The 17,286-nt window shown below is 40.1% G+C and overlaps 1 protein-coding gene across 4 annotated transcripts in view; it reads right to left on the bottom strand.

Moving 5' to 3' along the window:
- ZNF267 (zinc finger protein 267) overlaps nucleotides 1-17,083 on the bottom strand; it is a 36,842-nt gene extending 19,759 nt beyond the window's left edge. Inside the window, exons 1-4 of one of the 4 annotated variants that reach the window (XM_017520044.2) lie at nucleotides 16,873-17,083; nucleotides 15,523-15,670; nucleotides 5,400-5,526; nucleotides 4,763-4,858 (exon numbers count right to left, since the gene is read on the bottom strand). In XM_017520044.2, coding sequence (XP_017375533.1) covers nucleotides 4,763-4,858; nucleotides 5,400-5,433 — 130 coding nt within the window. In that variant the 5' untranslated portion in view covers nucleotides 5,434-5,526; nucleotides 15,523-15,670; nucleotides 16,873-17,083. The remainder of the gene's footprint in view (nucleotides 1-4,762; nucleotides 4,859-5,399; nucleotides 5,527-15,522; nucleotides 15,671-16,872) is intronic. The other 3 variants (XM_017520042.2, XM_017520045.2, XM_017520046.2) reach the window with 3 other exon arrangements.
- Between the last annotated feature and the right edge of the window lie 203 nt (nucleotides 17,084-17,286).

The following is a 17,286-nucleotide window of genomic DNA, read 5'->3' as shown; positions in this document are numbered from 1 at the left end:
TTTTTAAATTTAAGAAGATTAAAATTATATCAAGTTTTTTATCACAATGGTATGAAACTAGAAAATCAACAGCAGGAGGAAAACTCAAAAACTCACAAACATATGTGATACAGTGTGGATGTTTTATCTCCCACCACAAAACTCATGTTGAAAAAAGTAATCCCCAATGTTGCAGGTGCACCTAATATGGGGTATTTGGATAATGGGGGCAGATCCCTCAAGAATTCTTTGGTGCTGTCCTTGATACTGAGATCTTATGAGATCTGGTTGTTTAAAAGTGTGTAGCACCTGGTAACTCACTCTCTTGCTCCTGCTCTTGCCATGAGACTGCCAGTTCGCCCTTTACCAATTGTCATGATTGCAGACTTCCTCAGGCCCTCGCCAGAAGCCAAGCAGATGCTGGTGCCATGCTTCTGTACAGCCTGAAGAACTGTGAGCCAATTAAATCTCTTTTCTTTATAAATTACCCAGTCTTAGGTATTTCTTTAGAACCATGTAAGAATGGACTAATACGGTGTTGACATTCAACATGTTCTGAAGAACCATGAAATCAAAAGGGAAATCAAAAATTATCTTGATACAAATGAAACTGGAGACACAAGAAACCAAAACTTTTGAGATGTAACAAAAGCAGTTCTAGGACAGAAGTATAAAATGATAAAGTTCTACAATAAGGAAAACAAAGATCTCAAATAAACACTCTAATCCTCAAGGAACTTTATCAAGAAGAACAAAATAATCCCAATGTTGGCATAATTATAGAAATCATAAGGATTAGAACAATAAGAGAGAAAACAGAGACTAGAAAAATAATAAAAAATATCAAAAAACTAAGAGTTGAATCTTTTAAAGAAAACGAAATGAAAAAACTTTTCCTAGATTATCTAAGGGAATAAAAGAGGGGGAACTCAAAAAGTTATTAATGAAAAAGTAGTCATTCCAGCTGATATCAAAGAAAAACTAAGAAACTATTATGAACAATTACATGACAAAAAAGATAACTTAGAAGAAATGATTCTTAGAAAGAACAACATATTGCAAAGAAATAGAAATACCAAAAAGACTAATAATGAGGAAGAAGACAGAATCAAAAATCTCCCAATTAAAAAAAGCCCAAGACCAAATGACTTCCTGTGTAAACTGTATCAAGCATTTAAAGAATATCAATGCTTCTCAAACTCTTCCAAAAAACTGAAAGAAAATTTCAAACTCATTTTATGAGGCCACCAACACCTCATAATGAAGCCAGATAAAGACACTACAAAAAAAGAACAAGCCAATATTCCTTATAAAGATACAAGCAAAAATTCTCAACAAAATACTAGATACCAAATTCAAAAACACATTAAAAGGATCATACATCATTATCAAGTAGGATTTATCCCTGAGATGCAAGACTGTCTTAATAACAAAAATATGAAAATCATATAATCCTCTCAAAAAATCTATTAAAAGCCTATGATAAAATTAAGCACATTTTCAAAACAAAAACTCCAAACAACATACATACAGAAATATCCATCTCAACACAATAAAGCCATATACATAACAAACATTCAGGTAATAACGGTGAAATGCTGCAAGTTTCCTCTAGTGTAAGAAACAAGACAGGGGTGCGCAACCGCAACACTTCTATTCAACAGAGTAGTGAGAAATCAAGTCAGAACAATTAGGTAAGAAAAAGAAACCAAAAAACATTCAAATCAGGAATAAAGAAGTAAAACTGCTCACTGTTTACAGATGAGGTGATTTTAAAATATAGAAAACCCTAAAGACCATATCAAACCAAAACAAAAAAACAGAGCTAATAAATCCATTCAGTAAAGTTGAGGCCACAAAAATATACAAAAAGTAGTTGCATTTCCATATACTAACAATAAACTGTCTGCGAAAAAAGTTACAAAAAATCTTATTTATAATAGTATAAATTTTTTTTTAATTTCTATAACTTCATTTAACATAGGAGGTGAAAGATCTGGCCAAAATCTATAAAACACTGATGAAAGTAATTGAAAAAGACACATATATTTCTTTTTCATGGGTTAGAAAAAATAATATTGCTAAAATGTCCATACTTCACAAAGTGATTTACTAATCCATTGCAATCTGTATTAAAATTTTAATGGCATTTTTCACAGAAATAGAAAAAATTCTAAAACTTCTATGGAATCACAAATAACTCCAAATAGACAATGCAATATTGAAAAAGAACAAAGCTAGAGGCATCACACTTCTTCATTTCAAACTATTACATAGCTATAATAATCAAGAGTATGGTACTGACACAAAAACAGACACATAGACCAATGGAATAGAATACAGAAACCAGAAAGAAACCCATGGTGTATACAATCAACTAATACTTGACAAGGGAACAAGATACACAAAGGGTACAGTCTCGTCAACAAATAATGCTGAAAAAAAGCAGTCATGTGCAAAAGGATAAAATTGAACATTTATACCATGTAGAAAAATTAACTCAAAAGAATTAACATTTAAATGCAAAACCAGAAACTGTATAATTTCTAGAATAAAGCATAAGGAACAATCTCTTTGACACTGGCCTTGGCAATAATTTTTCTGGATGTCACACCAAAAAATCACAAGCAAAAAAAAGCAAAAAATAAAAACAAGTAGCATTACATCAAACAAAAACATGTGTGCACAGCAAAGAAAACGCAGAACATGAAAAAGCAACCCAGGGATTGGGAGAAAATATATCTGATAAGACTTTTACATCCAAAATATGTAAGAATCGCACACACTTCAATAGCAAAAAAAAAAAAAAAAAAAAAGTAAATCTAACTTAAAAATGTGCAAAGGACCCAAGTAGAAATTTCACCAAATATGACATGGAAGTAACAAACAGGTTTATGAAAATGTTCTCAATGTCATTATTCGTCAGGAAAATGCAAGTAAAACCTCAATAGATATCACCTCACACTTGTTAGAATAATTACTGTCAAAGAGTCAAGAAATAAATATTCACACTTGTTAGAATGACTGCTGTTAGAGTCAAGAAATGTTAACGATAATAAGGGTCAGAGCATGGAGAAAAGAAAACGCTTGTACACTGTCAATGGAAATGTAAATCAATCCAGTCATTATGAAAAATGGCATGAAGGCACCTCAAAAAAATTAAAAATAGAAGTATCCTACTTCTAACTGTATAAGCAAAGGAAATAAAATCAGTATGTCAAAGATATATATGTACCCCTATGTTCATAGCCAATTATTCACAATATACAGAATATTTTTCAGCCGTAACGAAGAAGGTACTCCTGCAATTTTGACAACATGCATGAATAAACCAGGTGGACATAATGGTAATGAGTACAAACTTTCATTTACAAGATAAATTCTGAATATCCAATGTAAAGCCTTATAAATATAGTTAACGATACTCTACAGTAGCGGTCCCCAACCTTTTTGGCAGCAGGGACCAGTCTTATGGAAGATAATTTATCCATGGATGGAGGTCAAGTGGAGGATAGTTTGGGGATGAAACTGTTTTACCTCAATTCATCAGGCATTAGATAGATTCTCATAAAGAACACACAACCTGGATCTTTTACATGCACAGTTCACAATAGGCTTCGCACTCCTACGAGAACTGAATGCTGCCACTGATCTGACAGGAGGCAGAACTCAGGCAGTAACGCTTGCTGGCTCAATAATGGTCACCTCCTGCTGCGTGGCCGGATTCCAGACCAGTACTATACATCTCTGCTCTACAGTATACTTGAAATTTGTTAACAGTGTACATCTTAAGAGTTCTCACCACATGCAAAACAATTGGCATCTAACGTGAGATAACTGATAAGGTAATTAACTTTGTTGTGTTAGTCATTATACAATGTGTATGCATATCAAATCATCAAGATGTACCCTTTAAATAGATATCATTTATACTTGTGGAAAGAATCATATGTCAAGAAAAAAAAGAACTACAGGACGTATTCTCAGTAAGCTTCATACTTAATCAGACGAAATTATAAAATGATAGTTAAGATACAAGGCAAGAGTTTAGGGTTTGTTACATACTAAGCAATGTTCTAAGCTTCCCATAGACAAATGTTAGATAAGAATTCTACATAATGAGTAATACACATTAAACTATTTTACATTTGTGGAATTTGTGCCTATAGTTTAAATTTCTCATCTTAGTTCAGGCTAGGAAAAATGAAAAGTTGAAGTGAAACATAAAATTAGATTTTCTTATATTTAGGAAGATGCTTTGTGGTTTGATAAAATACTGCATTTTAATTTCTGTAGGATCAGCCCAGAAACCACAATAGAATTAAAAATTAATATATCAAAAATATGTGACATCTGTCCACAGAATTCCTGGAACTTCTGAAAAAAATCCGACTGTCCATCACTCCCCTCACACACTTCTGACATGAGGCAGAAACAGAACTTTAACAGTGGTTTCACACAGAGATAGAAACATGCACAGACCTTCCCAGAGCCCCCAAATCAATGGAAGAGCAGTCAGATCACACAGGCCCTCACAGGCCAAGGGGAGCACTTTGGCTGACGATGTAAATTTGATGGTGGATCGCGGAAGGGAAAGGAGAATCATTAGATAATTTCAGAGCATGAGACAGAAGATGTCCCTCTATGACAGCAAGAGAAATAAACTCAGCCTTCTCAAAAATCATTTCCACTGGAGAACTTCCCAAACCACACTTCAATGTCTGGCTCTTTCCTGACCTCTGGACCTCTCACCCATGTCAACTACTCATTCACTGCCGCCTACCTGGCTGGATGGCTACTGTCTCCGCACTCTTCGCATTCCAGGGCTCTTTCCTTTGCTCCAAAAAGGTGATCAGGTCCGGCTTAGAGACAGCAAGACCTGTTTTATTGGAAAAACTCACATGATTCTGACAGTTCTTTTTACGTTTTTATACTTTTTTTGGCCCCACAGGACAGGATTAATTTCTAACAATTTCTAATTTCTTTTTTCTACTGTGATCAGTAGAAAAAAGAAGACATTATAGAAGACTCTAGAAAAGTGTTTCTCAAAATACTGTTTCCTACCAGCTTCTTTAGAATATTTAGGAAACATTTTAAATTTGGGGATCCTGAGTTCTCTTATAAATCTGAATCAAAATTTTAAAATATTGGATTTTAAAGTGTTGGCAACAATAGTTTACGTCAACCAATTTCTAGACTCTACTAGAGTGAAACTTGCACATCACCTCAAATAAAAAGGCAAATGTCAAGATCAAACATTATGAAATTTTTTCTACATCAACAAAACCCCCATTTTTTTTATCCTGCAAACAAGAATCTGAAACTAATTCATACAAAGCACAAGATCCCAAGAGACATTCTGAAAAGAAAAGAAATAAAACTCTTAGTTATTAGATATTCTGAAGGCAAGTTATCCTCACCCAGAGAGACTAGGTTTCTGTAGTTCTCTAACATCACATCCCAATACAAATTCTTCTGAGCTGGTTCCAGGTGTTCCCACTCCTCCACAGAGAATTCTATGGCCACATCCCTGAATGTCAACAGTCCCTGAAATAAAAATAAACAATACACTGACCATGTGGCCATAGCAGAGTTCTTCATTTGTCCCAAGATGAAAAGACAGTTATTGGTTCTGACTTATAATGAGTGACCTGAATTATTCAATAAGATAATTTTTAACACAGTAATATTTTCTAATGTAGTCTCAATCTCTGTGGAGAGTTACGTAAAATCCTCAAAACTAGTGATTATTTACACAGAATGTAAAATATAAAACTAAAGCATATGTAAAATATAAAACTATGTCTTTTCTGCTTTAGCTCTTTGCTGCTTCACTTTTTTGTAAAGTTAAGTTGTAACCTGATGGTAATTAGCTGGCTTCATTATTTTGTAGTACAACCAATATGTTCATTAGAATTTTTTGCATTTCATTTAAGTTAGTACTGTAAAGGTATCTTGTTCCCCTCAAATGAATCAACACTGCTACCCTCTGTATAATTTTTTTTTCTTTTTGCTTTGCAAAAACACTAGAAAGGCTGGCAATGTATGTTTTTATAACCTGTTTATAATCTGATATAGAAAAAATTTCATGTTTGATCTTGACACTTGCCTTTTTATTTGAGGTGATGTGTAAGTTTCATTCTAGTAATGAGTCCAGAAATTGGTCGACATAAACTATTGATCCCAACACTTTAAAATTCAAAAACAGGAATATACATTTTTGAGTGCTATATTTCCACCATCCAGAATCAGTTGAGTATAATTCTCAGGTGGAAAAGTCATGGTGACTTAGAGGCATACTTCCCAAGTTTTATTGTATACAACAATAAACTGGAGATCTTATTCAAATGCAGATTCTGATCTAGGTTTTGGCCTGAGTTTCTACATTTCTATGGTTTTTAATCTTTTATCTTGACACAGGGTCTTGCTCTGCCACCCAGGCTGGAGTGCAGTGATGGAATCTTGGTTCACTGCAGCTTCGACCTCCTGGGCTCAGGTGACCTTCTTGTCTCAGCCTCCTGAGTAGCTGAAGCTACAGGCATGAGCCACCACAGCTGTCTGAGTGTCTACATTTCTAACAAGTTCACCAGTAGTGTTAATGCTTCCGGCCCAGGAGCCACTTTTGAATAGCAGAGAGGCAGAACACTGAGCAAAGAATTCAGGCATGATGTGAAACTGAGAGTTTTATGAAATTTACAAGTTACAACATAAAAGCTAGAATAGTAGTAATCCTTTTTGAACATATCCTGTATATCAGCTGTCATCCTAACAGTTGTTTACATATACAAAACCCAATAAATAATCTATGAGAAAAATTATAGGATTCTTCCTCTTATATAAAAATTTTTCCAAATGTTTGCTACATAGTAAAGCTTGTATTTTGCCTCAGTTTATCTGATTTAGAATTTATCTCAAAAGGACATACAGGCCAATATACAAAAACAACCTTAGCAGAATGTTTAGAGAAAATTTCATAACTGAGTAATGAAAACAAGAAGGCAGTCACACAATATTGATCAAATAATGCTTTCGTTTTTTGTGCACACACAGAGAAATGGTAACTATATACACATTAAAAGTAAGAGAATATTTCTGTGTAAATAGAATTAGAAAATATTTTAAATTGTATAAAAACTATAAAACTCTTTGTGGATGATGTCTTTTTTGTGTTTTTAAATAACTTTATAAAGACCAATACATACAATGATATAAACTAAAAGCTCTTGTTTCTGAGTCTGGTACTTTTTTTCAAGTTTTTCTTATGTTTATTCTATGTGCTATTATATATCTTAGAATTTCAAGACAATATATTTACTATGCTTATTTACTATATGTTAATAAACAATAAGACATATTTAGTATATGTTAATAGACGATAGATATATTTACTATGTTATATTTACTATATGTTAATTCTTGCTCTTTCTCTGAAAATATAGAGAAACAATAAGGATATGCTTGTGACATGAGATGAAATAAAATGGAAACCTACAGAACTAAGAGCTGTTTCAGAACTTCCAGGCTCAAAAGCTGTTATCTCCTGTCAACAAATGCAAGAGCCTTCACTCTGCAAAGAAAGCTATAAGCAAAGGGAAACTAAAAAGAAATGGGAGTCTCTGGATTAAATGTGATGGTTTATACACATCACTCAGTAAATCCTCCCTCCTAGATACTCATTAAAGACAAAGAGAAAAATGATTAACTTTATAGTGAAGGAATCTGGCAAAGAGCACCTGAACCAGGTGTATGAAGTTAGCATCGGCTGTAATAAGACAAATTGGTATTAGTGCTGATGTACAGATGGGCCCATAATTACTGCTGTGATATGAGTGGAAGGGAAAAGTAAATCATAATCTTAATATAATCATAAAAAGCAATCTGTGGGGGAAGATACAGGTGACCATAGTTCCTCAAACTGGCCAGGTGACCCTACTTAGAAGCCAGGGCTGAGAATCACTTCGCTAAGCATTGTCTCTCAAGGTTCAATATGCATACATATCATTTGGTATTCTGGGACCCCTCTAAGTAATGTGATTCTGCATGTTTGGAAAGTTTCCATGAACTGGCTTCTTTAACAAGTCCCCAGTCAATGCTGATATTGCTCCTCCTAGACCCATTATCAATAGCACTCAGCTAGAGGAAGCAGACACAGCACACAGGGTCCCTCACACACAGTACTTTTCCTCACAATACAAATACTTTTTGTTCACAGCAAGCACCACCAACCACTGTCCTGAAAGATCACATCCTTTGCCAGCCATTTAAAGCCTACAGAGGCTGGAGAAGACAGTAACGTCTAAGACAGCATTTGGAAAACAGTATGGATACATGCACTAATGCAGTGTTTACTGAGCTTGTACTATGTGCTCACAGTATTCACTGTGCTGAGAACATCACATGGTGTGAGTTAAACCATATAAATCCCTGGGATGCAGGTCCTGAGTATCCCATAATTCCCAGCAGGATTTAGATGATGGCCCAGCTTTTCTATTTCTCCTTCTGTTTCCCTATCACTATAAAAGCTTAACTATAGACATATGGGAGGGATACAGAAAGGAAGGAGTGAAATTTAGAAGAATTTCTTGGCCAGGCACAGTGGCTCATGCCTGAAATCCCAGCACTTTGGGGAACCAAGGCAGGTGGATCACTTGAGGTTAGGAGTTCAAGACCAGCCTGGTCAACATTGTGATGCCCTGTCTCTACTAAAAATACAAAAATTAGCTGGGCGTGATGGCATGCCTGTAATCCCAGCTTCTCGGGAGGCTGGGGCAGTATAATCACCTGAACCAGGGAGGCAGAGTATGCAGTAAGCCAAGATCGCAACACTGCACTCCAGCCTGGGACCACAGCAAGAGAAGAATTTCTCATTATTGTCTTTACATCTTTACATTGACTTCATTACAACTTGTGGAGCAACTACTGGATCTGCAGAAATGGAAAAGAGGTTGCCGGGGGTAATGTTTCTAGAGGTACTGGTTTCAATAAGAAAAAAAATTAAATTTCCAAACAATTTTTAAAGTGAGTCCTTTGCTCTCATTTACTTGCTTTTGGATTTGGGGAAATTGTGAGCACCGCCTCTGCAGAAATGGCAGCAGCAGCCACCCAGAAATCTGATCTCATCTAGTCAGTTCTATGAGGGGAGGCTCCAGGATAGAGGCAGACCTGGACAAGGCTCAGAAGAGGGTGGATTTGGGCAGAGCAGATGAGGATGGATGTGGGCCCTAGGCTTCTCATCTCTACCCTGCTGGTTTATTTTCAGTTCTGTCTTTCCAAAGCCTGACCAACAAGAACTTGACTCCCATGATTTGCCTTGTTTTAATTGTTTACATCCTATTTTGTAACATGCAATAACAAGCAATTTAACCAAAACACATAGGGCTTTCTAAGAAAATTATATTAGTAGCTACACAATTAGCCTTAACAAGAAAAAAGGAATATAAATAATAATTATAATAACAACTATTTTGTCCATGGGCAGCCCTTCATTTGTTGACATCAAAACTCACAATGTTAACATACAGGCAGTGTCCCACATGAAGCGCATGTTCCCTATACACCTCTGTTCTTGCTCCTGACATGATGGTGAATTCAACCATTATCTATCTGCTCTAGACTGAAAGTTCCTGGATAGTAGGGACTATGGCTGCTACATCTGTTTTTCTAATGGCCATATGAAATGGAAGCAATTGGTTTACCTATCAGCATGAGTCTTCAGACCTCCTCCTTGTTCTTTACCCACACATTAGAAAACTGGAGCAATGCTCATTTGGATACCAAATAAAGAGATTCCTTATATTAAAGGAGAAACAAAACCTAAATAGCACGTTCCTCTTCCTCTGAGACTGAAGCAAGATTAGCCCATTGTCAGCCTGACCCCCGTCTGCACAGGATATAACCAAGTGTCTCAAGAATCCCTAGGTGCTGGTGAAGAGTCCCTGGTAACCCTGGGATGAAAACCCAATGGTGATTTAGGCAGGAAAGACTCAAGTTGTCCTTGTGGAACCAGAGTAGAAAACTGGGTTGTCATGGTAGGGCCCCAGTTCCTGGATCCAGATATGTTATTACCTACACCTGATCAGCTAACTCTTGGGTACAAGACAGGACAAGATTACCCTACTCCAGTAAGACAGCACACGGGTAGGTGTAGCTTCACTCACGGATCTGGACAGTTATGGCCCTGCACTCCCTCTGCTAAGGTGCTGCTTTACACTTACAGATTCTGCCAACAGACTGTGTATAAAAGGAACCCCTCACAGAACTGCTGTAGCTCACTGGGCAAGATCTTGAAAATTCTGAGGGCCTCACTCCAAAAGGAGGGCTTTACAAAGTCCATGTTGATCTCGCACAATGCAGAAAATGTCCCCTGGATTTTCTATACATCCTCAGTCCAAAGTCTGGCCCTGTCTTGTGGATCCCAGGTGGAGACCAGCCTTCAACTCCAGACTCCAAGTGGAATCAACCTGGCTCTGCAATTCTTGGGTGTTGCTGTGAAGAGAGGAAAACTAGAGGAAACACCTCCTCAGGAAGGCTGCTCTCACACATCCTGGAGAGCCCCAGGACCTGGGTTCCGAATTCGCAGCTGCAGATTTAGGTGCTGGAGGGACAAGGAAGTGGCAGGCACCCTATGCACACTTGTGGGCATTTGGGCAAGGGGAGGAGGGGAATGTTGAGATTCTCAGGCCTACTCAATGCACGTGTGTGCCTGGTTGGTTTCCAGGCCTCATAGTCTCTGTATCAGTTTCAGGTCTGAAGATGCCAGGGGCATGGAAAGACAGAAGTGGAACAGCTAAATGATACAGCGTGAACTTATTTTTGTAGAAATCTAGTCAAACTGTTCTAGAAGGGACTGAAGATCCCAACTAAGCAGAGAGACCATTCTGCCTACACATTTTGGGGGCAATGGGCACTTTGCTGCACAACTGTATGTTCTGAATGAAAATCGAAAAGGGAAAGGACCCTATGGAGTGAAGTCTTATGGGCACCTTACATGTTTATATTCTGTGGGGTAATTCCGGGCAATGTTTGAAAAATGTTATTAAGAAGAAAATCATAAAATCATCTCCAACCCCAGAAAAACTATCCACAATGGTAGAAAAGAAAGAAAACTGTTTTATTACACAATTAGGCCAGAATGTAAAGGACATAATAGGCAACCTGCAAAGAGACTGGAAAAACGCCCACTGGTGAAAGTTACCATAATTAGTCCTCAAGTAGAAGACCTAACAGCACTATTTGTCAGATACATCTCATGCTAAATTTACCTGAGAATTGGGAGGCCATCTTTGTTTTGTAACTGCCTATATTCAATAGAAAAATAAACTTCATGTCTTTGTGACAGGTAGATTTGCAACTTGGAGCTAGGTGCCTGCTCTCCTAGAGAAACTGTGGGATACAGCTGTATCTTCTTTGCTATTTACATTTTATATCAATGATTCCCAGTTCCTAGAGAAACACAGTCCTGAGTCAAAAAGACTGACGAATGGCCTATTTAGCTGTTAGAATGATTTAGACAGATTGTAAAACAAAAATAATTTACATATGAAACTTTTCCAAAGTAAATGCTTTAAGAAAAAAAATATTTCTTTCCTTTCTTTTTTTAGAGACGGGGTCTTGCCCTGTCGCCCAGGCTGGAGTGCACTGGCGCAATCTCGGCTCACTGCAACCTTTGCCTCACAGTTTCAAGCGATTCTCCTGCCTCAGCCTCCCAAGTAGCTGGGACTACAGGCACGTACCACCCCGCCCAGCTAATTTTTTGTATCTTTAGCAGAGACAGGGTTTCACCATGTTGGCCAGGCTGGTCTCGAACTCCTAACCTTGTGATCCACCCGCCTCGGCCTCCCAAAGTGCTGGGATTACAGGCATGAGCCACCGCACCCGGCCGTCTTATTTTCAAGAAGGATTAAGTCTTGTATTCCTAATTTGTATTTGCTCTTACAACAGCCAGTTCTAGGGCCATGGTCTTGAGCTCATGGACATCTGAATTCCAATAGGTGCTGCATTCAGGCACCTGAGGGGTGACCTTGGGAACACTGTACACATAAAAAAAAAAGGGGGCCTGTGGGGAAGTAAAACGCAGAAAAGAAGAAAATGCTATTGGGGAACCATGAGCAGGGGCAGTGTCAAGTTGGTGGAAGGACCGGTTTGTGCTAGATACTGGCCCAGGTGGAGCTATGCTGACATATTCCTGGGTCCATGCAGGCAGGTAAGATTATGATTAGGTGGTCCACAAGCCTAGGTTGATGAAGAAAGCAGGCCGCTGCTACAGATTCAGTGTCTGGGATGACGAGTCAGGAGCCCTCAGGCATTTGTATGAGTTTATGGCAAGAAACTGGAAGCAAAGGTGCTGTGGGTGCAATTCCTGAGGGTCAAGCCTTCTCCTGGGAGGGGCGGGGACATGTCAATGCCTAGTGGATATGTTCAGGAGTGGGCAGGAATCATAGGGTGGCAGCTGGGTAAGGGAGGGGGTCTCTTCCCAGAACTCCTTTCCTCTCAATCTTTAGTCCCCTGTCACCGTAGCACTCCTGGAATCAACGGACGATGCACAGTGGGGCAGCCTGTGTGCAGATCAGAGCCTCCCTTCCCCCAGACACTTGGAGTCTCTCTCCAGCCCAGGCCCCTGTGAGGTCTGTCTTCTGACACCAAATGTGTAGAGTTTGCTGAACACCAACCAATCCTCCAACAATTAAGGTGTTCAGCAAACAACTTAATTCTGACACCACCCAGAGTCAGCACAGACCCTACAAGTTCTGGGCTCAGTCCCACAACACTGCCCCCACTTCAGATGCCAGTTACAATTCCTGGAGGCCCAACTATACTTCCAAGCTACTGCCGGTAAATCAAGGGCACCCATAACCCTATCCTTAAGTTCAATCATTTCAAAGATCTACTCTCAGAACTCAGCAAATCACTTTACTTATGTTTATCAGGTTATCATAAGGATACAGTTCAGAACAGCCAAATGGGATAAATACATATAGGGCCAAGAAAAGTAGTAGGAAAAGATAGGAATAGTAACCTGGTAAATAGCTGTGATTAAAGAAATCCCCTATCTTTTGTGTTCTCCAAGAGCAGCTTACTGCAAACACCCACCCTATTATGACTTCAGTGATGCTCCCTGATTTAGCCATCACAAAGTCACAGACTCTCCACACTCCCTCTTTCTCACTCAGCTGAACAGTTGTGTCTTCAGTATTCAGAATGAACTACTTAACCAACCTTTTTTCTCCAGGTTGCTGGACTTTGACATACCCACAGTCTGGTCAACATCCAACCCCTCCTTATGCCCCCACTAAGAACAGGCTGACCTCAGCGTGAAACATTATTCTCTGATCTAGAATCTGATTTTGGCACCTAATCCTGCCCTTCCCCTCCCACCTTCTTTCTGAGCTTCTTTGTTCCTCCCTGTGAAAGAAAGCCATTGTCTGCCCAACCTTTGAGATCCACAAAGACCTTACAGTGGGTGCTTTCCCCCTGTAGCAATACTCCTTTAGAATTAAGGAACTTCTTACCTAAACCTGAATTTGTCTTGACAAAATCAAATAAAATGTGGGGAAGGAACTGGAAATTTAATATTTTACTGCAGGCCTCAGGCTGGGGGAACACACTGGTGGATTTGAGATTCTGCATGCCATACATTAGGAAAACACAGGAAAACCAGTTGATGGGGGCAGTGTTAAAATGATTAATGGGTAGGCAATTATACCATATGGAAGTGGTTTTAGTGCCCACAGTTTCTAGGGAGAAAAACCAAACCAAATAGCCTCAGGACAATGACAATTTCTATCCTCAGAAAGAGCCTCCCAATCCCGCTTCCATCCCAACCCCACCTGCCTCTTACTGTGCCTTTTCAGCTTTCCAGGGCTCTGTAGCTTCTCGGTATAAAGGGCTCCTTCCATGGTTGACGTGAGCAGGCTGGGACACCTGCAGGTGAAGCTCCCCAGGAAGAACTAACTGGGTCTTCAGTGACCTCTTTTTGCAGGCTCAAGACTGGGTTAGTTTGCACTCACTGAGCTCAGTCTTCTGCTTCCCAGTCAGGGTTATTCACTTAGTATTAAATGAGAAAATGCCCAGCGTTTGAAGAAAGCAAAACTACTCAAACAGTGTTTATAGAAGTAAAGGAAACTGAAACACCTTTACAAGTTATACCTCAACAGAAAATGCAAAAGCATCCATCCCTTTTAGACAATAAATATGCCACTTATTTCCAGGATGACAGATCATTTAGTAAATAATTAATCATATATAAACACTTCTACCAGGTGCCAAGTTCTGTCTCATAAAATTTAGCATTAAAGCCATACATCCAAGGCTAGGCATGGTGGCTCACGCTTGTTATCCCAGCACTTTGGAGGCCAAGGCAGGAGGATTGCTTGAGCCCAAGAGTTTGAGACCAGCCTGGGGCGGCAACACAGTGAGACTCACATCTCTACAAAAATAAAAAAAAAAAAAAAAAAAAAAAAAAACAGCCAGCCACGGTGGAGCACCCCTGTAAGTCCCAGCTACTCAGAGGGCTGAGGTGGGAGGATCACTTGAGCCCAGGAGGTTGAGTGAGCTATGATCACACCACAGCATTTCAATCTGGATGACAGAAAGAGATCCTGTCTCCGAAAACAAAAAATAAAAAATAAACTCAACATCCAAACAAGAAGATAAGGAACAAAGATATCCACTGTCACAACTTCACCCTACAAAAAAGAGAAACCTATGTTTTGATGAATCTATAGAATTCACCAATTAATCTACCACATTGTTGTGAAAATGTATTCACTTTCTACAGTCAATAATGAAAGATTTTTCTCCATTTCTCCATTTCCTTTCCCAGACAGCATTTCCAAAGGTGAGCCCTGAGATTCTTTGAAATTACTCCCCAAATATGAACACCCTGAGAAACTTACACACTCACTCTGCTGAAGAAAAGGAGAATAAGAATTTTTAACAATGAAGTATATAACTTGATATTTTAATTTTCTGAAATCCGCCTTTCACGGCCTTGGAAATGTTTTTTTTATCTTTCAAGCTCTACTGATGAAATGTACACTAATTAAAAAACTGAAATTGAAATAAATGAACAAATCTTTCTAAGGCAGCAAACTCAGGGAATGGCAATGCTAACTGGAACACAGACATAGCTAGCTCAAGTGTCAAGTCAGGTCACGGTATCATTTGGGACATTATCCTATCCCAATACTGCTCATTAAAATGCTCAAGGACCATCCTCCCAGGAAATCCTGCACTGTGCCCCCATGAACACCGCAGCTGAGTTTGCACCACCTCACTGAGGTGGGGTTTTTGTTTTTTTGGTCCTTTGGAAGTTTTTCTCCCTTCACAAATCTGAATGAATCCAGAGGGCAGGAATCATTTGTGACTGTTTCCTCTAAATACCTGCGATTGGCTGACCAGCTGTGTGTCTCCAAGGGATGAAAACTAGGTTTGAATAAAATCTTTATGTCCCGGGGGTTAGCTTTTTAGGTTAAGCGTGTCCCAGGAGATTTCTCTCAGCCCCAGGGCATACAGCTACTCCCCTGGGGGGCTACACTTCCATACCTTGGGCGGTCCTCTAAGAGATGACACGGGGCTGACAGTCACTAAACACTCCAAGACACATGACCACTGTGGGCATCTTGAGTCATCCCAGACAGTTCTGAATCTCAGGAACTGGAAAAGACTGGACGGAGGGTGGCTACACAGGGCCCTGTAAAGTTTCCAAAGCAAAACCTGAAGTCAAAAGACATTCTTTCTGATGTCTCTGTGTCTAGGGAAGATGAAAGAAAAAGAGGCACAAAGACTTTTCTGCAGTGCAGTGTCAGGGATTTATTCTCTGCTTTCCTCTCACATGAAATGTATACCAAAAAAACCCGAATCTTAAAAAAGTGTCATCCACTGCTCTGCGAAATAATGATTAACGAGTAAAATACTCTGTCTGAAATGTACAGTAAATGACCAATAATTAATAATGTAGTGAACTGGAGAGTGGAAACTAGTCTTTGGAAACATCAGGAAGAAACTGGAAATTTAATATGTTACTGCAAACCCCAGTTAGGCTGGGGGAACGCAGCCTAACTGGTGGGTTTCGGGCTCTGCGTGCCACACGTTAGGAAACCGCAGGGGGAAAACCAGTTCTGGGCAGTGCTAAGATGATTAACAAGCAGGCGATCATACGGAAGTGGTTATAAGTGCCCCGGGTTTCTAGGAAGAAAAACCAAAGTAATGCATTTCTTGTAAATTACAACATTAGGGGAAAACAAAATTCAGACTTAACGATCCAAAACCCTTCAATTCACCCCTGACTATATAAGCAGGAAATTTCCACCTGTATAGTCTAAATAAGGCAATTACACAACTGTATCCCAACGGTTATTTAATTTGGTCTGCTTCCTCATCCACCTTATAAAAACCTTTCCTTCAAGCCCCTCTGGAGACCTCCGAACCACAAACCAGGACTGCAGGCTTCCCATGTCGCAAATCGCTATTTGCTGAAATTCCTCACCGTTTTAACAGTGACTCCCTTTAATTCTTAATAGGATTAAGGAGCCACTGGGGACCCCACGGGGTACAATTTCTTCCTACACACTAACCACACACAGAGCCCAGGTCTCCCCTGAGACGCTCCCGTCCTCACTGCACCACGCTGGGCTGCGGCGCGGAGCTGCCCAAAGACGGCTCAGGCCAGGGCCGAGGTCGCTCCGCGGGAACGGGACAGGACGCGCTGGGTCCCCGCTGCCAGCCCGGCCGCCATCTTGCGGCGGAGGGGACCGAGGGCCGCGCTGCGCCCGCGGGAACTCGGGGCCCAGACCCCAAAGCTGACCGCGGGGACTCCCGGGTACCCTCACAGCAGTTTCCCGCCGCTTCCGACCGCCCCCAGCCCTCTGGGGACCCCTAACACCGCAGACTCACCATTTCCCAGCTTCCGGGATGCCCTAGCGTCTTAGCTACGGATCTCCCAATGCCTGCGGGTCACAGAACAACAAAATCTCTGTTTATTCTCAGAACGCGAATCCGCCTGGGCCTCCCAGAACCAGACTCGCAGCCGTAGCAACGAGACCCGAGCTCTGACTGGAGCTGACAAAGGCCCCCGCCAAATCCCGGAAGCCGCCCCTGCTCTCCGGCTTCACTCCTGATTGGACGGTTTCCACTCCAGCGCCCCTGATTGGATAAAACTCCAGGCCCCGCCCCCTCATTATTAGTGGGGTTTGGGGTTCCTTTTTTTTTTTTTTTTTTAAAGGGAGACCGGCTCATTGAGGTGGGGCCGTCTGCTGCGTGAATTACAGCTAAGGGGTGAGCTGCGACTTGAAATGCATTTGCTCTCTC

Source organism: Cebus imitator, unplaced genomic scaffold, assembly GCF_001604975.1.
Source record: "Cebus imitator isolate Cc_AM_T3 unplaced genomic scaffold, Cebus_imitator-1.0 Scaffold794, whole genome shotgun sequence".
Taxonomy (NCBI): Eukaryota; Metazoa; Chordata; class Mammalia; order Primates; family Cebidae; genus Cebus; species Cebus imitator.
This window is presented reverse-complemented; position numbering and strand designations above follow the sequence as displayed.